Consider the following 22606-nt stretch of genomic DNA (forward strand, 5'->3'; position numbering starts at 1 on the left):
TCACATCAAGTACCTTAATTGGAGAACCAATTTTAGATGATCCTTTCTGTACATGTACAGGTTTCTTTATACAAGCTAAATCACCTGGTTTTAGATCAACATCTTTTACTCTCTTCTTTTTATCATAATACAATTTTTGTTTGTTCTGAACCAATTTGACTTGTTTCCTAACACTTTCATCAGACCATTGTGCACCCTTTACCCATTTGTTCATCCACGCAGGACATGAAATAGCGGCAGCCCTTCGACCACGTAATAGCTCAAAAGGTGATACACCTGTAGTTGAGTGAGGAGTTGTACGGTAAAACCATAACATACTCCTCACCGAATTAGCAACTAGACATTTGTTTGCAATACCCCATTGTATACATTCATCCAACTACGTTCAACCAAGCCATTGGTTTGAGGATGATATAGTGAACTTTTGAGATGTTTAATGCTACAATTTTCCAGGAAATTCTCAAATTCTGAACTTACAAACTGTGGACCATTATCTGTTATCAAGAATTCAGGATATCCTTCTTTAAAAAAAACATAATTTAGAAACTCAATCACTGTCTTAGTAGTAACCTCTCTTGCAAACTTAATCTCAGGCCACTTAAAGTAATAGTCAATGAGAACTAACCCAAATCTAGAGGATGAATCAAGAGCATGAAAAGGGCCTACTACATCTAATCCTAGTTTTACCCATGGTGTAGATGGCATTTCAATAGGGGTTAAAGGTGGATTACGTAATTTGACTGTTTTATCACATCTTGAGCAAATTACACATGCCTTGACATAATCATCTACAAGATTGTCCATTGACGGCCACCAAAATGATATCCTTATCCTTTTTATAGTCAATGTTGCACCAAGATGTCCCTCATGAGCATTCTTGATTAAACCTGCTCTCAATGTGAAGGGAGGCACAAGTGTATCCTCTCTAAACAAAAGGCCATCCTCAATTGTTAGTTCCTCTACTACTTGTAAGAAAGTTTTAAAGTCAAAAGATAGATTCCTTTCTTTAGGCCACCTTTTTCAACGTATTTCATGACCTGAACTAACGAAGCATCATCCATAAGTGCACTACGCCATTTTTCTTCTGATACTGCACATAAATGTGGTACATCCACAGCCGCAACCATAAAATATTCTCTATCTTCTTGTCTAATGTCTTCCTCAAATTCTATGGTTTCAGAAGAACGGGGCAAAAAATCTGCACAATTATTTTTTGATCCAGGAATGTACTCTACTGAAGAGTCAAATTGAAGAAGTTTAGAGGATAGACGTGAAATTCTTGGAGTAGAAAACCTAACATTTTTCCCACTTAGAATAAAAACTAAAGGTTTGTGATCTGTTTGAAGACAGAATTTCCTTCCCCAAATAAAATACTTAAATTTCATGACAGCCCACCAGCATGCCAATAACTCTTTTTTGATAACAGAATACTTACTTTCTGAGATCGATAGAACTCTAGATGCATAGCCTTTAGTCCTAACTTTGTTTCCTTTTCGTTGAGAAAGGACTGCCCCCAAACCTACATTACTTGCATCTACTGTAAGGGTACAAGTGAGAGATGGATCATAATGTTTGAGAACTTTTGGAGAAACTAGTTGTTGCTTAACCCATTCAAACATTCCTTGACAATCTTGATTCCATTCAAACACTGCTCCTTTCATCAACATTCTGGACAATGGTCTTAGCTTGCTGGCAAAATCAGGAATAAAACGTGAATAAAACTCACATACCTCTAGAAAAGACTTCAACGTAGCTTTATCAGAAGGAGCTTTAGATTTGACAATGGAGTCAACCAAACTCGCTTTTGGAAAAATACCATTTTCATTCACCAAATGTCCCAAATATTCAACTTCTTTTGCTCTGAAAACACATTTATCTCTACGTAAGACTACACCATTTTTTTGAAAACTGGAAAGAACTTCTCTAAGAATATTGTCATGTGTATCATTGTCAGGAGCAAAAATAAGAACATCGTCTTGAAAAACAGACAAACCATTGACCCCCTTCAAAATTTTGGATATCAGACGCTGAAACACTGAAGCCCGAAAAGCATTCGTACATATTGAAACGTACCAAATGGTGATACAAACTCAGTGAGGCATCTTGATTGCGGAGCTAACTCAACCTGATGGTAGGCTGATGCCAGGTCTAGTTTTGTGAAAACATTTGCATCTTTGAGAGTAGCTAACATTTCATTCATGTTAGGGAGTGGATGAGAATCTACCCATATCTCCTTGTTCAAACAACGAAGATCAACACATACTCTAAGTTCGCCATTTTGCTTGCGTGCTATTACTAAAGGAGATAACCATAAAGATGACTCCACAGGTTTGATTATTCCTTTAGTGCACAAAGAGTCTAATTCTTTCTCCAAATCCTGTCTTATACTAAAAGGAACATTTCTCAATTTATGTTTTATAGGACAAGCCCCTTCCTTTACTTTAATCTCATGTTGAAAGACTTTGATTTTTCCCAGCTCTCCTGAGAACAGATGAGGAAAATCATTCACAAGACTCTCAAGGTCAGGATGTTCTCTTATAGCTAGAACCTGTTCTTTAGTTCCCGGTCTTAGTATCATCCCAAATAAACCTTGATGGAACCATCCTAGTATATTTAGCCCTTTGTGTGCCACATAGATTTTCCCGGCAATCTTTCTACCTTTGTACTCTAAGATATCTTCGATATAATCAGACAAGTCAATTTCACGTCCTTCATATGATACTGCTTTACGATCAGGAGGTAACAAAGGTCTGCAAGGCCAAGTTTTTTTGTACAACTCTAAAGTGATCATTGAGATTCGAGCACCAGAATCAACAAGGAGTGTTCAATCCCCAACTACAATATCAACGTAAGGATCTACGCACAGTTTTGGATCCCCCACAATAACTCCATCCTCCCTTACAACTACAACCATATTGCTCAGATCCTTTGTTACACTATCTTCATCTTCGTCTTGGATATTTTGTTCTATGACACACTTCACCTGTGCAGGTTTAGACCGTACAGTATTTTTTCCAGTTTGACATACTTTTGCAAAGTGTCCTATTCTATTACAATTCTTACATGTTGCAAACTTGGCAGGACACCTAGTCCCCCCAAAATGTGGTTTGTAACCACATCTAAAACAAACATTATTTCTTGAAAAGAAAGAATTCTGATTGTTAGAAGTGTTGTTTATCATGACTTTTGTTTTCATCACCTTTAGCGCCTTTCATTTTAAGAGTAGACACCGGCTCATTCTTCTTCTCTTCTAATTCCTTAGCAGACAGTTGAGACGTTTCAATACTTTTGCCAACTTTGATAGATTCTTCCAAAGTAGGATTACCTAAAGACAACAGTTTCTGTTTTATATTCTTATCAGTACAATGACAAATGAACTGGTCACGAACTAGTTGTTCCGAAAAGTTTTCAAATTGGCAATCTGCTATCAGTCGTCTAAGTGCTGTAATATATGTATCCACATCTTCACCAGACTGTTATTTTCTCCCCAAAAAATTGTGATGGAGCATAACAACGCTAGGTTGAACGTCAAACCTAGTTTGTAATTTTTTCAATGTTTGTTGATATTCATCAAGAGGATTGGCTTCATCTACAGGAATCGCAGGAAGGTGTTTAAGAATGTTTCTACCTTCATAACCTAAAGAATATAAAAGTAGGTATTTTCTCCTTTCCGGCCGAAATCTTCTCGCACCAATTGCCCCCAGGTAAGTCTCAAATCCATCATACCACTGTTTCCATTTGATGGGTGGGTCACCAGGTGTTTCTAAGAAAGGTGGCGGAGCTACAACACTCTGCATTTTATTTAATAAGAAATAGTAAAAAAAAAAGTATGTGTAGATATGCCACATCTTCTAGTAAAACTAATTTTTTTAATGCACTATTAGGAAAGTCAACCAGATGGCAGCACTGTAAACGTTAAATAAATAGCAACAAACTTAAATGTACTTTTTACAAATGTCAATATATAGATGTCAAGAAAAAATGTAAATATTCTTGAATTAAATAATGACAAGAATTTTGTATTTCAGTGCTGAAATAGAATGCAGGATATTGACTTTATTCCTTGTCTTTTTACTTAGAATTCTTCATATGCTGTGCACATCAGCGTAACTTTTCCTTCGTGATGTGCCTTTTAATATAACCAGCAAGCGTGTTTGCCTTGTTTCACAAAGGAGCATTCAGCCGCTCCCTTTATTATACGCTCCCTTAGTTCCTCTGTGACGCTAATAGAAGGATTTCGGACGTTCGCTAATCCCTTCTTGCCAGGGAAGCATTACGACGTGATCCTTTCATATGCGTTTCAACGGTGGAACGCAAACGTGCCTCTAGCATCTGTACATCTACACGTTCTCAATATCGTACATGTGACTCCAACGGTTGCTGGAACGCAAACCTTCTTCATGCGTTTCAAATCCCCAGATTCATTTTTGTGCCTTCCCGCCCTGGTCACTACAATTTTTATGGGTTCCGCATGCAGCGGACAGTTATTAGACAGTCTCTCCTTACTCTTTCGGCATGCAGAGATCCTCTAACCCACCACATTAAATTACGCTCTTCATCAAATAATTATCGCTGCCTTCGTGGGTTCTTGTTGATGGCCCAGCCCTCGTCACCATCAAAAGCGTGTCGTAAAGAGAAAAGGACATGCTGCATTCAAGGTAAACTGTAGTTTATTCTTCATAACCTGGACCATCAAAGCAGGGCAGTTACAGCTTCTCAGTCAGACTGTCAATTGTCTCATTTGTAATCCTTTACTGTGATCATAGAACCATAGTGTTTTAATACTGTTAAGATTCTACAACAAGCACAAGACACTACACAGGACTACCTAGGAAACTAAATCGTATTGGTACTGGGTTACAAATCTGTGGGAAAAATCCCTTCTGACCAGATTTTGCCTTCCATCTATTCGCTGCATCCTTAACTTTCCACTGGGGCATTTTGACACAGTATCCATACTACTCTGCCCCAGCAATCAACATTCCACTCTAATCTTTCTGCATTTTGTGTTTTAAGGAGTTTAAATTTGCTAAATGTAGACTTGCACTTTATGTTTTACTGTCCGTTTGTAACCCGCTGGTATGTTATGCAGTGGGTGGCTCTTAAATCACCTGTGAATCATTGGAAATCTTAATTATTTTCATTGGAATGGTTTTAATCTGTGTTTATTTCTGCCAGTGATGTTTTCTTGTAGCCATTGTTAGCTGGCAAAACAGTTTTAAGTTGCTAACTGGACTTTGCTGTTTAAACCAATGGCAAAGCCCAAACCTTACTTGTTAATATCTATGTCTCCTCTGATGCAGGCCTACTAAGCCCTAAAGGCAGGGTGCATTATATTGGTGTACAGTCATAATATCGAGTCAATTATTTCGACTGGACAGAATATCGAGTAAAAAATATAGAATGGACATAATATCGACTAGACATAATATAGACAACAAAAATATCGACTAGAGAAAATTAATATCGAATAGAATGGACATAATATCGAATCAAAAATATAGAATGGACATAATATCGACTAGACATAATATAGACAACAAAAATATCGAATTTAAGGTAAGTTAATAATAATTTTTATTTTTTGTGTAATATAAGTCTGTAGCGGGTTGTGGGTTTATAGGGGAATAGGGTGGGAAGTAATTTAATTCTAATTAATTAAATATGTTAATTTATTTATTGATATATATTTAGAATTAATTGTTAATTAATTATTAATTGGTAATTAATTAAAATATAATTGGTAATTAATTATAATTGATTAATTGATAAATATTTTAATTTTAGTAATTTATTTTCTGTAGCGGGTTGTGGGTTTATAGGGGAATAGGGTGGGAAGTAATTTAATTATAATTAATTAAATATGTTAATTTATTTATTGATAATAATTTAGAATTAATTGTTAATTAATTATTAATTGGTAATTAATTAAAATATAATTGGTAATTAATTATAATTGATTAATTGATAAATATTTTAATTTTAGTAATTTATTTTCTGTAGCGGGTTGTGGGTTTATAGGGGAATAGGGTGGGAAGTAATTTAATTATAATTAATTGAATATGTTAATTTATTTATTGATATTTTAAAAAAATTAATTGTTAATTAATTATTAATTGGTAATTAATTAAAATATTATTGGTAATTAATTATAATTGATTAATTGATAAATATTTTAATTTTAGGGTTCAGGGTCAGTTGTCAGTTTTTGGGTAAAGGGGTATTTTTAGGGTTCAGGGTCAGTTTTCAGTTTTTGGGTAAAGGGGTATTTTTAGGGTTCAGGGTCAGTTTTCAGTTTTTGGGGTAAAGGGGTATTTTTAGGGTTCAGGGTCAGTTTTCAGTTTGTAGGTAAAGGGGTATTTTTAGGGTTCAGGGTCAGTTTTCAGTTTTTGGGTAAAGGGGTATTTTTAGGGTTCAGGGTCAGTTTTCAGTTTTTGGGTAAAGGGGTATTTTTAGGGTTCAGGGTCAGTTTTCAGTTTTTGGGTAAAGGGGTATTTTTAGGGTTCAGGGTCAGTTTTCAGTTTGTAGGTAAAGGGGTATTTTTAGGGTTCAGGGTCAGTTTTCAGTTTTTGGGTAAAGGGGTATTTTTAGGGTTCAGGGTCAGTTTTCAGTTTTTGGGGTAAAGGGGTATTTTTAGGGTTCAGGGTCAGTTTTCAGTTTGTAGGTAAAGGGGTATTTTTAGGGTTCAGGGTCAGTTTTCAGTTTTTGGGTAAAGGGGTATTTTTAGGGTTCAGGGTCAGTTTTCAGTTTTTGGGGTAAAGGGGTATTTTTAGGGTTCAGGGTCAGTTTTCAGTTTGTAGGTAAAGGGGTATTTTTAGGGTTCAGGGTCAGTTTTCAGTTTTTGGGTAAAGGGGTATTTTTAGGGTTCAGGGTCAGTTTTCAGTTTTCGGGTAAAGGGGTATTTTTAGGGTTCAGGGTCAGTTTTCAGTTTATGGGTAAAGGGGTATTTTTAGGGTTCAGGGTCAGTTTTGGGTTTTTGGGGTACAGGGGTACTTTGTAAAAATAAAGTAAAATTACATTTAAATTACATTTATTTAATAAAATTAAATTATATTAAATTATATTATAATATTTTTTATTAATTTATATTCAAAAAATTATTATATACTTACCAATACTTATGTTGTAATGGTATGCGTTGTAAAGGTATATGCGTTGTAAAATCTTGCGTTGTAAATGTATGCGTTGTAAAAGTTTTTGCGTTGTAAAAGTTTTGTTGTAATGGTAGGCGTTGTAAAAGTATGCGTTGTAACGTCATACATCCCTGGAGTGGGAATAGTAATTTTAACCTCTACGCTATCCAGCGCTTTCCCTACTGTTGCACCCACTGGAGTGGGAGTAGTAAATTTTACCTCTACGCTATCCAACACTTTTGCTAATGTTGAACTCACTATAGTTGTAACAATAAATTTTAAACATTTTCTAAAATGTTATATATGTTTATTTAATAATATGTTTAAATATATATATATATATATATATATATATATATATATATATATATATATATATATATATATATATATATATATATATATATATATATATATATATATATATATATATATATGTGTGTGTAATTTTTGGTGATATAATTTTTTTTATTATATAAATTATTTATTAAAATTATATTTTTTTAATAATTATTTCTAAGTTTATATTAAATATATTTATTACTATATTAGTTTTAACTTACTTTTAAGACATTTTAAAAAATCGATATTTTGACAGTCTATATTTTTGTAAGTCGATATTTTGGAGTCGATATTTTGGTACTTACCTGTTTGAAGATAGGGAGTCGATATTTTGTCAATCGATATTTTTGACTCGATATTTGTGTATCTCGATATTTGTGTCGTCGATATTATGTCAGTGATCCATTATATTACAAAAGAAGGATATGTGTTTCTTAACATTACATTTCCTTCTAGTAAAAATCCTGCATTGTCATTTTCGCTGTGTATGGAGTTACATGCTGACAACTCAGCATTACTTACTTTCAAATGAGAAAACTGAATATGGTACATCAAGGTATCAAACAAATCTTTGCATTAAACCAGACTTGTTACTCAAGTGGAATTTAATGTAGCCTTTGCACAAATGTCAACACAAATGTCAACTTTAGAAATGTCCCACTTTGTTACCCAAAGTTTCCAGTAGACATTTACAGTTGCACACAAGCTGCTGCAGTTGAGAAAACCTTCTGCTCTCCACTGAGAGTTGAGAATGACAAACAAAAGACCTGCCAGGGAAGAGAATTAACCTCCCTCTGGGCAGTGAGGCCAGAGTGGGTTTGAGCCCAAAAGGCGAGCTTGAAAGGGGAAGCTGCTTTGAAGGGCAAATGGTAGTCATGCATGGAAGGGGCTGCTGTTTTGCTTTAGCAGACAGGCTGGCATCTTGGGCAGAGAAGGAGGAGCTGTTGTTAAACTGGTTTTCCCCAGGTAGCCAAGCCTCTGGTTTAGGCTGGGTTGGGCGAGGGCACACCACACACCAGGAGAAGGGTTCTGCCATGTTGGAAGTGAGCAGAACAGTGCATTCCGGGTTAGCTATATGCCACACTTTACAGGAACTCATCATCAGACAGGAAGGGACCTGGTATCCCATTGGCTATTAGTCACCAAATCCCCTAAACTTGTAGTGGGTATAAAAGTGGCAGCCCTGGCATGCAGACCTCAAATAACATCTGTACTGGAGAGAGAACTGAAGAAGGACTGCCCTGTTGGACCCAGCAATGAGAGGCTGCACCAAAGGCACAACTGTATTTGCTGTATATTAGGCTAGAAAAGAAAGGACTGTGCCTGTGGTGTCCCACTCATGGAAAAGTTGTCCCCAAGCCTCAGACAGAGAAGGTAACTCCAATAGGCAGTTGGCTGCCTGTGTTACAGCCACAGGGCCACAAAAGCTGAGAATGCCACTCCTTTGACAGCCCAGCACCAAGAAGACTGACACTGCTGGATGCAAGGGTGGCAGCCTGGGAAGACCAAATCCCAGCCCTCAAAAATTGCACTCAAGTCTGCTGAACCCTGGGAGTTCATCAGAGTTCAACACGGAAGTTATTGCAGGTTAAAAGGGACTGCTGTTTTGATGTAATCAGAGACTGCTAGACCAGTGGCAAGGGGTTGTGTACTGGACTTCGTGGGACATAAACCCCTGATGCCAAAATTGCCAAGTGTTCTTAAACCAAGGGGTGGACACAGGAGGACCACCGACTCCGGCTCAGCATCATCAGCATCTGTGAGCATTTTCAGCATCCTGCATGCCTTTTATCAGGACCACTCTATTGACATCTATGGTGTTTCATTGACTTTTATAGTGTTTTGTCCCTAGGACCTACAAGTGGACTGGAGTTGCTTAAGCCAAGAGGTAACTGTTCTACTGGACCTGACTGGTCGCTGCGACTTGCTCATTATTGGAGTTTGACCCCAAAAAAGAGTGCCCTTATAGCCATTTTCAACTCACATATTGTGGCTAAACCTAAACTGAGAGTCACTCTTGATTACAACAATTTATAGCAGTTAGTGAAAAGCTGTGATTTATCATTGCTTTAAAAATTAATATCTCCAGAACTCTCCAGTGGAATTTAGTAATTGATGTATCTATTTAAAGATATGAACACAATCTATTTTTATAAAATGGTGTTGGGATTTTATAGTGATGCATTTTCTTCTTGTTCATCTGTTTTGGTGCTTCTTAATGCGTTATACTGTTTCCTTTGATAAAGCCTGACTGCTTGGAGCCCCTACTACCTAGGACTGAGCTAAGGATTTACAAACGAAATTGATTGGACCTAATACAGAATTTTGCCTAAATTACATGATGATGTGGCACTACCACATCATATAATAAACCATTTTGCTCACTATCTTTAAAAGTCAAGGTTTAAACTATGTAGGAAGGCTGTAAAAGTGACAATCCTGTCCTCAATAATTTTGTTTTGGTAACGTGAAAGGAATACCCAGAGATATACCCAAACTGCTGAGATAATTGTATAACCTTTGGTAGCATTAACCACTTGAAAATAAATCAATAACATCAGCAAAAACTGCCATGAGATTGATGTTTATATGAAACACTTAGGCCATCATCCTAGTAACAAATAAAACATTTTTAAAGATTGCTCCAATTTGAGTTTATTGTTGTAGATAACAGGCATTTCTACCTGGCCTCAATAGACCAAATAGCTTCCCAATTTGTACACTTGGAACCAGTTGCCGAAATGTGCATATTCTACTCTGCCTCAATTCACTATTGCTGAAATAGTCTCTTTTCAAGAATATGCCTGAAAAATGAATATTGCATGTGATGTAATGCATTTTCTACATCCAAAGGATATCACTAATGGAATACGTTCTTGTTCCGATCTGTCTTAAAGTCTTGAAATCATATATATGTGGCTAGAGATGCTAGAACCAGGGATAAGCCCATGTTCATTAAAGACTAGTGATGCAATAACTTTAGAATATATTTGTCAACATGCTATCAACATGCTGCCAAACGTTGTAGCTGCCCGCGCTGGTGCGGCACAGCTGTGAAAAAAGTAAGGGGGCCCAGGCACGACTGTGCCCTCGGGCCCCCACTGGGGCTCTTCAAAAAACAGTGCCCCCAACATGGGAAATATGGCACTGGCACTACACGTGCCATCTAAGCCCCTCTCTGGGACTCTCAGAAAACAAAATAGCCCACTTGATGCAGCTGCTCGCAATTGCGGTGCAGCTGTAAAAACAAACAGACTGGCACTCACAGTGCCTCAGGGCCATAAACCCGGGCTATTTGGTTGGGGACTCTGGTCCCGGGTGGCATGCTCAGAAGAGCCCCCACTCCTCGGGGACTCTCTCTCCTTCGCTGGGACTCCCTCTGTCTGTGCAGCAACACTGGGGCTCTCCCTTCGCCACGGGAGCCCCGTTGACCTACCGCAGCACTTGTCCTCCTTTCCAGCGGGCTCCTGCTTGCGTCTCGCGGCCCCGCCCACCGTCAGGCAGTAGTGCATGGCTTCCGGTTTTGATCGGGCCGTGGTGGTGATTCTTGGCAGCAGGACACGGGGTGAGCAACAGCCTGAAAATAATCAATGCGTGTGGGCACACGCAAAAGACACCATAAAAGCGGGATGGGCACCATTATTTAAAATAGCGTGAGAGCGGGGTGGGCACCCACTCTCCAAAATAAAATCATCAATGTGGGGTAGGCACCCACAAAGCAAAAGGTGAATGCGGCGTGGGCACCGCCTTGTCAATATCCATAAAGCGGGGTGGGTTCCTGCTCGGTATGAAAAGAATGCGGTGTGTGCACCAGCCCCCCCCGAGGCATCACAGGGGAGTCCCTGGTGCTCGAATTCTCTCTAAAAGGGGCTGCAGCTCCGTGCTGCGAAGCCAAGGCTTTCCTCTTCTGGGAAAATTAAAAGAAAGCACTCAGAGGGCGCAAGAAGCACCATAACGACTTTAGAGATTTAGGGGGCAATCCTGGGCCCAGGGCGGCAAGCCATCATGGCAGTTCCTCCCGGGCCCTAGCAGCAGCAAGCCCCAGCAGGTTCAGGAACAAGCACACAAAACATGGGGTCACAGCCCCTATACTTATACCCAGATTCTCTTTTTTCTGCAGCACAGGGCTAGGGGGAACAAGATGCAACTGGTTCAGGGGGGCATTGGAACACTTTGTTTTCCTAGCTCCTCTTCCACTTTGTCAGGTGGGGGCCCGGTAATCAGACACACCACATGGGATGGAGCCAGCATTTTACAGGCTAGGCACAGACCCATTCATGGTCAGGGGATTACTCCTCCCACTACTCCCAATACAGATGTCCCATTCAGCCTAGTGCTGACTCGCCCTGTCCCTCCTGGAGCCACACACACCTCCCAGCCCCTGTCACTCACAAGCCAAACATGCAATTCACATCAGGCAGGCAGAAAAATAGCACAAAGAAATGCCAACTTCTAAAATTGACATTTCTAAAATAGTTATAATAAATCTGCGCACAGCATTGTGCAGCATTTATTATGACAACTCCAAATATACTAAACTTGACCACGCTGCTCCTCTCATATCAGGATTTACCACTGAAATATTTATCAGGGTATCCCCAATGCATTCCTATGGGAGGGCAGCCCAACAGTAGTGAGAAACCAAAATGGCTGTTTGTCACTACCAGGATATGTCACACACTTAATGTACATGTCCTAGCTTTTACCTACAATGCACCCTGCTCATAGGGCTAGCTAGGGCCTACCTTAGGGGTGACTGACATGCAGGAAAAGGGGGGTCACAGACATGGCACACACTTTAGGTGCCACGTCACAGCGGCAGTGACACTGCACGCACAGGTCCTGCAGTGGCAGTGGCCTGAAATAGGTTTGAAAGGCTACTTTGGTGGGTGGTGCAATCAGCGCTGCAAGCCCACCAGTAGCATTTAATTTACCAGCCCTGGGTATATGAGATACCACTTTACAAGGGACTGACAGGTAAATGAAATACGTCAACCAGCTGTAGACCAATCTTATCAAATGTAACACAGAGAGCTCGTGCACTTTACACTGGACAGCAGTGCTATAGTGCCCAGAGGCCTAAAACCACCAACACCATGTCAGAGAAAAGGCTAGGAAAAAGGCAAAAGGTTTTGGCGATGACCCTGCAAAAAGGGCCAAGTCCAAAACTGTTCAACATAGTTTTGGTGGGGGGTGTATTTTCTGGCTACGGAATAAGTAATTGCTAACTTTTTGAAGAAGGGCAAGTCAGAAAAAGATGTAAACTTGTATTGCCCAATCAGCGTCCTTAATTGTGACTATAAGCTGTTCATGAAAATCTTAGCTAATCGTCTTGCAGTAGTAGTCCCTTCGGTCATTCATAATGATCAAAATGGTTTTCTCTTGGGGCGTGGCTAAGCAGGCCGTAATGGCGGACGTAGCTTAGAAGAGCTCCGTCGAGCCCGCCACTTATCCGCCTATTATCCTGTCTCCCCTCCTGATCCCGCTGCCATAGAGGACGGCGCGGTGCCCTGGACTGAGCAGCTGTGCTCCGGTGCCGTTCGCGGAGCTCTGGGGGCCACGGTCGACGTGAGGAGCGGAGGACCGAATTGCGGCCTGGTCCGGGCAAGTGCAGCGGGGGCCTCAAGTTTCGCGCTGCCCGGGAGCGCGGGGGCGGCAGCGCGCGGCAGAGTGCCGCGGGGAGGTGCTGGAAGGCCGAAACGCTCCTGGAATCATCGGAGGCCCCCTGCTGTGGTTGCCCGGCTGATGGTGGGACATTGCTGGAGGGTGGAGCGCGCAATCCGGGCGAGTGGGGCTGGAGCCTTCCCACAGCGAGGCCTAGTGACCAGGGCATAGCCGGGAGTTGGAGTTTGGCGCTATCTGAAGAGGCGCCCTGACGGCGGACAACATCAGCAGGTGATCGGGGGGCAGGTCGGCCTCCGGAGGGTGCCATGGGGGTGTGCACGACCAGCAGTGGGGCTTGCCAGAGGTAGTCGGAGGTCCTGAGGAGAGCTGGTTTTGGCGTGGGTCCCATGTATACCCGAGACATGGGGCCACGTTGGTGAAACAGCCAGTGCCTTCAGAGGAGTCCCTAAGGCCCACCAAGTGGCGGCGAACTTTCCTTTTGGCCCGTGGTGCAAGGGCTATTGCGTAGTGAGGCCCAGTGACTGGTGGCGCCACTGAAGACCGGCGCCACGCGATATCCGAGTGGACAGCCCATGCACCGGACTAAGCCAGCAGGCCTTGGTGTGGGCAGCTGTAGTGTGAGTGCTCTGAGCATCAAATAGTGGCCGTGGTCAGTTGCCCGGCAGCGTAAGGCCTGGTGAGGGACATTCCTGCAGAGTGTGGCCAGTGCGCAGCTCAGACGCACAGTTTCCAGGACCTTGGGGGAGCGATAAGGCAACCGGACTGGAGAGGCACCGGGGGTCCTAACACACAGTGCCCACCGGCGATATAGGAGGCGAAATCCGGGTATACAGGTGGCTGATCCTGGTGGAGTGTGTCCCCGGCCGCCAAACACAATGACCAGTGGCGGGAGTGGTGGAGGGTCCACGAAACAGGGGCCCATTGACAAGTACACGGGCCGAGTGGTGGAGCTGGAGCCGCTGGGGGCCAGCACAGCCAGGGACCTGATAACGCGGCGTTGATGGCGGCGATAACCCAGTCAAGGGATATGCTTGACGCGAAAATAGGTGCCGTGGGTGCGGATGTCACTTTATTGCGTCAAGACCTACGGAACACTGTGGCTCACATCACGGAGCCCGAAACCAGGATTTCGGGGGTGGAAGATGATGTGGCGACCCTTAAGCGCAAAGTGACCGACATGGAGAGTGTCCAGAAGGGGCTGGCCCTTAGAGTGGAAGATGCGGAAGGGCGGGCCCGGCGAAACAACCTTAGATTTGTGGGGCTCCCGGAGGGCTGCGAGAAGGGCAACATGGAGCGCTTCCTGACCCAGGGGCTGGAGAGTTGGCTCCCTCCCGAATCTCTATCACGATGCTTCGTGATTGAGCGGGCCCATCGGGCTCTGGTACAGAAGCCGCCAGTGGTGGCCCGCCCCAGGCCTGTGATAGCCAAGCTATTGAATTATAATGATCGCGATACCATTCTACGAGAGGCAAGGGCGAAGAAATCTCTCATGTGTGAGAATCAAAGAATCCTGATATTTCCGGACTATACCAGGCTTGTCCAACAGCAGAGGTAGTCGTTTACTGCGGCCAAGGCGAGCTTAAGCTCCCCTATGCCTTGCTTTATCCGGCCCGCCTGCGGGTGGTGTTTCAATCTCGTGCCCACTTCTTTGACACCCCGGGGGAAGTGTTCCATTGGACGGATGAAACGGTGAAGGTGAAGGCACATACGCCACCGGGCCATGACTCAGACTCCTCCTTGAGCGGATCACAGGCACAGACTGCCCGGGGCTCGCAGAGTAGAGGGAATTGGAGGTCCAGATCCAGGAGGCGTTCCTCTCCGGGGGCTGCCACGGGCGGTGGAGCGGTTGCCCCGGAGAATCTGATCACAGATCCATGAACATTCAACCGGTGAGAGATGGAACATTGGTGTGCATATACCCCTGTGGGTGTAAGTGTAAGGGACACTCTGCCTGAGTGGCCGCAGGACTGAGAGGGGCAATTGCGACAACTAAATGACAGTGAATGTGAGGATATGGGGCATTGGGGGATTGGGTGGGGGGTAGTTAAGGAGCAGACCACTTCCCTGGGCTTCAGGCTTGTTGGGGGGGGGAGTTGGGTGAATGGGTAGTTTATTGGGGATCCATTGGTGTGGACGGCCTCAGGTCCTGCGTTTGGGATCAGGGGTTGCTTAGGCCGCGACAGGTACTTCAGCATTTTTTGAGGTATGGGGGTGGGTGTTTTTTTGGGGGGGTGGGAGTTGAGGGGGGGGCTGGTCTGATCTGCAAGATAAATATGAGGTCTCAACACTTGGTGTGTATACGTCCTCTAGGCCCGTCTATTGGGCTCTTGACATGCATCCCCTTAGATGGCGGTTGAAGGAACCAGGCTGAGGATTCCCAGGGCGTCCATGCAGATTCTTAGCTGGAATGTGCGGGGAGTGCTTGATAAGGTGAAGAGAGGGGCAGTTTTGCGGTTGGGGAAATGGGAAAGAGCGGATATCCTGCTACTGCAACAAACGCATTTACTAGGCAACAAAACACTTAGCTTACAGCGCTACGGATACCAACAGGTTTATCATGCTGGGTTTGCTAGGGGGTCCAGGGAGGTGGCCATTCTGGTGCATCGCAGGTTGTCCTACGTCCACTCGAAGCAGTGGGTTGACCCGCAAGGCCGGTACATATTTATTAAAGGGATGCTTGGTGAGGAGCCCCTCGTGCTGGGGAGTGTGTATGCCCCGCCCCCACTGCAGTGGTTGCTAGTGGAAAAGTTGTTTGCGGTGTGGGCAGAAATTCCTAAGGCAATAGCGGTGATTGGGGGTGACTGGAACGATGTTATGAATGGTCGGATGGATCGCTATAGACCAGGGGGTGGACAGGTAGCAGAGACACGCCCACTAAACTAGGCGACATGGTAAGGGGGATGGGCTGGGTAGATGCTTGGCGATACCTTCATACCCATGATCGGGAATATACATATCTTTCCGCAGTTCATAAGTCCTTTTCTAGATTGGACTATGTGCTCGTCCCCCGCGCAGCAGTCGGTAGAGTGAAATCAGCAGTTATATTACCATGGGGGCTCTAAGACCATTCTCCGGTTGCGGTAGACATTTGGCTAGACAAAGGGTGGCAACCTTTCCGGTGGCGTTTCTCCACGTGGCATCTTCAGCAGGAGGATTATAGAAAACACATGGGGGAGGCCATAGCCCCTACTGGGTGTAAACTCGATAGCTCTCAGTGGCAGTTTTACAATAGATTAAGTTACAAGGCGGGACGAACTGCCAAACTAAGGAGAATGGCTTTTTTCAGCAAGTGGATGCTTTCATATATACTTCATCCAAAATCGATCAAATGTATCCAGGGGCAGAATCTAGATGTTTCAGGTGTAATTAGGCTATTGGCTATTGGGAATTGGCTTCATATGATGTTTATATGCACTTGTCTAACAACATTCTGGCACAATATTTTTGCTGAAGTTAGCCAAAGGTTGAAACTCAATGTTTCTCTGGATGCGTATGGTGCATTGTTTGGCATTACACTTTCCTCTTTAGAAATGACGATGCAGCACCAACTAGAGTTTATTTCCATATTAGTGACAAGTTTATTAGTTCTGGTTGTGAGAAGTTGGCCTGGTATATGATGTTCACTATTCTAGTGAGCACCTTGCACCAGTTCAAACAACCCTTATGGTGATAGTTGTAAAGTCAACCTTATAGACCAGCTATCCAGGTAGTAGCATGGACAAAGCAGTCTTAGGCTAACACTTCAGAGAGCATGAGAAGCCAATTGTTTTATCAATAATAACCCCTTGAATATCAAATGAAAGGACACCACACAAGGTATATATAAAATATATATGTATTTATTTCTAACACAACCCCTCTGTACTCTTTATGAGGTCAGAGTTTGAGATACAGCACAAGTAACTTAATAAGCATACGTTAAGTTGCACAATTACAATTCTGCTCTAAGGGCCTCGTAAACCATATACTAAAGAAGTGGTATAAGAATCACTTTAGGACAGGTGAACAGGCCTATGGCCTTGGAAATTGGTGGGGCTACAGGGAGTAACCAAAGGTTAGGAAGCAGGAGTCCCACAGGGTGCGTGTGCAGTGTCTAAACACACAGCCCATGGGCGTATGTGCGCTTTATAAATTTTAATTAACATAACATAACATAACATAACGCTGGTTCTCTTAGACTTCAAATGGGAACGTAAAGTTTAGAAACTAGTTTATTTCGGACCTTCCGTGTGGACTACGGGAAAACCCAGTTAAAGCAGGACACTTGCATAGTTATTACCCACGGGAGCACCGGAGTACTCGAGTTACCTCACCCAGGTGTCAAGTTGCGTCGGGTTTCATCATCGAATCCTATGGAGAGCTGCAAGAAGATGCTGTAGGTGACCAGGAGGAAGATGTCCGGCTGGATCCAAGGGTGGATCGAGGAATTGAAGAACATGAAGGCAGAGGGGACAGAGTCTGGGTCACTAGCCAGTGACCGGGAAGGAACCAGGAAGGAACCAGGCGATGTCGAGATGCAATCAGGTGATGTCATGAAGCTTGTCTCTGCAGCCACGTGGACCAGGAGGCGTCAACGATGACCAGGAGCTGGTTACGAAAATGTCCCACAAAGGATCTCGCTGTTGGCGGTGTCGGCTTCTGGGTTTGGAGTAAACAAGCCTTGGCAAAGGCAACTCACGCAGGATGTGAAGATCGGCTTCTTGTACAGACCAGCAAGGTCTGTGGAGCTTCCCTTTTGCAGGAAAGCAGGAGCAACCCAAGAGGTGGAGGGCTGAGCTTCGGTGCACTTATGACTCGGTGTTGGGGCTTCTCAAGTCCCAATGCACAACTTTGAGGACGCCTCAGAAGCTGCACAGTTTAGCAAAGAGCAAAATAGCCAGGTGTCCGGTCCCACGTCTCTCGTGTCCCCCACGGGTCTCAGCTTTGCTGGAGGTGTGGGTCGGAGTTGGAGAAGTCTTGAAGCCCAGTCCTGTGAAGCAGGGTTCTCGGGATCCTTCAGGAGCAGCAACAAAGCAAACTGGCAATTCGCTAGGTGGTGCCTGTTTGCACAGGGTCGTCACTCCTTGACCACAGGGGAGATTCTTCAGTCTTCTAGTTGCAGTAGAATGTCGAAGGTCCAGAGTTTTGTGTCAGAGTTTCAGTTCAGAATAATCTAAAGTCTCTAGACTCAGCTCCTAGCTTTATATGAATTAAAGGGGCTGTATTACCTGCTAGGTCCCTCCTATGGGTGGGACCGGGAAAAGGGGTGGTTACACCCCTTTCCCTTTGTCCAGTTTCGCGCCTGAGCTGGGGCTGGAGTGCCCCAGAAACTGGTTTGAACCGGACTATGCATGGAGCACCTTGTGTGCCCCAGGCAGTGTCTCATTCCTTTTAACCCACCCAGCCCCAATACACTATAGCCTGTCTGGGTAGGTGCCTGCACCTCCCAAGGCAGGAAACCTATTGTCCAAGCCTCCCTTGCTGGAAGGGCTCCCAGCTGCAGGAGGTCAGACTTGTGTCTGTGGCAGCAGCATCCATTTTGTGATGCTGAGGCTCTGTTTACTTTAACCAGGTAAAGCTACAACTACATATCTTCTCCCTCTAGAAGGGTGGAATGCTACCCCCGCCCCCAGAACTGGCGGGGGTAGTATTCCAAAGCGTATGAAACCTTACACGACATGTTTTGATAAAGCCAAACCAAAGTTATCATTAACCGCGAGGATTATGATTATAATGCACTTAAGAGTATATGGTATGGCTATATCATAGAACAGCTATAAGGACATGGTTCTGAAAGCTGCAGACAGGCTCAGCTCATGCTAGAGCACCATCTCATATAAAACCAAGCACTCTGCCTCCAGGATTGTTAAGGCCTGCCATAGGAGTGACTTATAGGTATATATGTGTCTATATATAATGGTAGGTATAGGAATACTATACCTAAGCAAGGGGTGATTACACGACCTTGCCCCAGCTGAGTGATCAGCCAGTTGTGTCAATTTGGCTGGCCAGCCAGGGGTGGCATAATTCATGCTGCAGCCCCTGGTAGGCCTTGGATGCACCTATGCCCTGGGTACCTATGGTACACTATACAGGGGCTCACAAAGGTGACCCAACATCTAATTAGAGATGTACCTGGAGTCCATTTGACAATGAGAGCAGATAGCCTGGGGCCCTGCTTAGCAGGATCCCATGCCAACTAAGTCGAAAACCAGCTAAACACTAGGCAAAAAGTTGGGGGTAACTATAGATAGCTCTCCATCCTCCTACACTGGTGAATTGGAAATCAGATACAGAGTTCATACTCATGAAATCATGTATGCAAAAAAAATGGGGAGCACATATAAAGTGGATAGAATTAGGAAAAATTAGGAAAGCTAATTTGATATGTAATAGATAAGAAAGATTTTTTCTTTTTATGAAGAATGATTTGAGTTATGATGTTAAATTCATTGGTCGAATACAATTATGGCCTGAATTGTTTGATGTAATTGCAATGTATACAAGCTGTTCTGCTACATCTCACAAAAACAAAATAAATGTAAAAATAAGACATAACAAAAGTGTGCCTGCAATGTAATTATTTTTATTCATTTATATATTCTGGTGGGTTATTGCGAGAAATGCTGAGTTAAGAAATCATTGAAACTGCAGACACACACAACTGTTTAAAACAATTTAAAGAAAATAACGAATTTAAGTTAAAAAATGTTATAAAGCCTTTCGAGAAATCCATGTGTGTACCAAAAGGAAATAGCACTCGAATATAAAGCACTTTATGATGAACCATGATGTCACTGAAGCAAATTAAGTAAATTATGAATGCTCTTTTCGTGCCTATAAAAAATAAAACAAAAACTTATGTTTTATTTCAAGGATGAAGTTAATCAGATTTTGGAAACCAACCTCTGGTTACGTCATGTAAGTAGCATACCTTTTTATTGTGATAATAATCTGAATAATCAATTGGCAGAAATAGTTATAAAGTTATACGTATAACATACTTAATAACAGGACTTTCAGCTAACCGTCTGCATCCATTGGTCTGTTATTGTGTCATTCACATTTTGCTTCCGCCCAATACACATACACCATAGGGAAAAGCTTCAGCCCTCTCCTGCTATTGGCTAACTTCATTGTGATATAGTAACAAAAAGGAGCCAAGAGGGAACGGAAAGGTATATAAGGGATCGCCCTCCACTCTAAGCAATCAATCTACAACAAGATCCCTATACCTGGGACAATTAATAAATTTAACAGACATGAGTATAAATCACTCAGGTTGTATTTTTTCAAACATACCAGAGTAAACCCCTGCTATCTATCGCAGTGGGGTATAGATCCTCTAATGTCTTATTGTCCCCATAAACTATTGTTCCAAACAGGTTACTGAGTTCTCAACTCAAACAGTGTCCAGGACAATGTCCAACAAATGTCTGCCTTCTTTACCGGCAGTACATGTATCCACACTCAACCACATGTGCACAAAACTAAGAAAAAATGTGTGGTGGAGCGGAAGGCACCTCACGGGCGAACAACCCTCGGGGATGTTGGCAGATGTTACCAACTCAATGCCCCTTTCTCATCATCGGTTGCCTTCCAGTCCCAAAATAAAACAAACTAGGTACAACACATAAAATGAAATGCGTGTAAAGGTGCAAAATCAAGAGTTTTACAACATTAACTCATAAAGGACAGAGTGACATAAAATCAACAGACACACCCACTCAATTACTTTATTCTTCGTTTTAGTGTGTACTGATGAGTTAAAAAAGTAGGTTGGTAGCTTAATATCGCCTACCAGTACCTGATACCGACATGTTTCACTGCCCCAATAATTTCGGCAGATTCATCAGGGTATTCAACACTCGGTCACTGCACCAATTTTTGGAACATCCTTTCTGGACACTGTTGAGTCGAGAAATTAAAAAACCAGAGACACACCCCATGGTCAATGTAAATTATTAGGTCTCCACAATTGAGTAATGGTTACAAATATAACTATAATTCTCTATAATTACCCCAGGCCAGCATGGGCATCTCGTACCGGCTGACCGAATCACACTCCGATTCGCTTAAAAACGATTGAGATATCAATCTATGGGAAGTGAAAAAGAATTTTTTGAAATTTTTTGAAACAGCCAGCACTTAGGAATCGAGGTTCAACAGCAGCGCTAATTTCTGTTATACAATGGTATGTTATGCAGTGGTATTTTGAGGACATGGGGCCCCAGGCAACCCTCACCGGGTGTGATCCAGGAAGATTCAAGGCTCTCAGGGCCAAATGCATAACGTCATCAGCGTGCCATTTACCATATGTGGGGCTCAAGGCACCCGAACGTAATGCACACCACTCAACTTCTCGATTTCTTTATCAATCGCTAGTTACGACGTCACTTAATGTGACTGCCTATATAATACTACCGCTTCATGCATCCATCTAAACCCCCGACTCCTCACCGTACATTACGGAACCAGGACCATGTATCATCCCAGGAACACCGCGCTCTTGCTGGCGTTTGTATTTAAAGCTTGCCGGCGAGGGTCCGGTGACGTGATTGATCGCGCATGCGCACAGGGATACGTTCCTACGTTGAACGGTGGCGCCATATTGGAACCTGAGTGATTTATACTCATGTCTGTTAAATTTATTAATTGTCCCAGGTATATTGATCTTGTTGTAGATTGATAACTTCATTGTGAGTCAAAGCATTCTGTCCTTTCACATGGATCACATCTTCAAGAAAGTAGCTCCACTGAGTGCGAACAGTCATTCTTTTTAGTTTGGCGAAGGCCGAACAGTTTCCCCAACAATAAAGCTTTGCAAAAAACATGAAAAACAAAACAATCTTTGACAAAAGCAAAAAGCTGACAGCCAATGCCAGACCTAGTGGCTTTACCACTGTTTGTTATGTTTTGGTTAGAGTTTTAGGAAACCCTTTCAGAGACAAAAGAAGATGCCCCTATGGGTGCCTCTTATTGGTATATGAGGTACGGAGCTTATTCATTACACCATTTGCGTGTCTTCTCTGTGTTAATGATTCAGCAAACCTTTGTGTGTTCATGACACCTGGTTATTGTTTTGTATTGTATTGTAATTGTATTTATATGGCGCTTACTACCCCTGACGAGGCATTCAAGCATTTTCAGCGAGTGGCATACTACTCCAGAACCTAAAAAGGATTAGTGGTGGATTAGTATATTAAAATTTGAGTTAGTTTGAGCGGTTTGCATGTGAGTCTGTTAGTTGGACTGAAAAGGATAATGGGGGAATGAAAGAGGGAAGAGGGAAGAGTCTACAAAGTGTTTATTGGGAGATCATAGTATTAACCCCTTCGCTGCTAGGCCTTTTCCCCTCCTGTGCTAAGCCATTTTTTGGCAATTTGGGTCAGTGTGCGCTTAGGCCCCTGTAACTTTTTGACCACATAAGGTATCCACGCCAAATTTGCTTCCTTTTCTTCCAACATCATGGAGATTCTAAGGATACCCAAGGTTTGTGGATTCCCTTGGAGGGGTCCCAGAAAATA

General features: G+C 42.9%; 1 protein-coding gene across 1 annotated transcript in view; it reads left to right on the top strand.

Annotated features, from left to right (window-relative positions):
• CHRNA6 (cholinergic receptor nicotinic alpha 6 subunit) overlaps positions 1 to 22606 on the top strand; it is a 219466-nt gene that overhangs the window by 155257 nt on the left and 41603 nt on the right. Inside the window, exon 3 of the mRNA XM_078677527.1 lies at positions 19956 to 20000. Coding sequence (XP_078533653.1) covers positions 19956 to 20000 — 45 coding nt within the window. The remainder of the gene's footprint in view (positions 1 to 19955; positions 20001 to 22606) is intronic.

Source organism: Lissotriton helveticus, chromosome 2_1, assembly GCF_964261635.1.
Source record: "Lissotriton helveticus chromosome 2_1, aLisHel1.1, whole genome shotgun sequence".
NCBI lineage: Eukaryota > Metazoa > Chordata > Amphibia > Caudata > Salamandridae > Lissotriton > Lissotriton helveticus.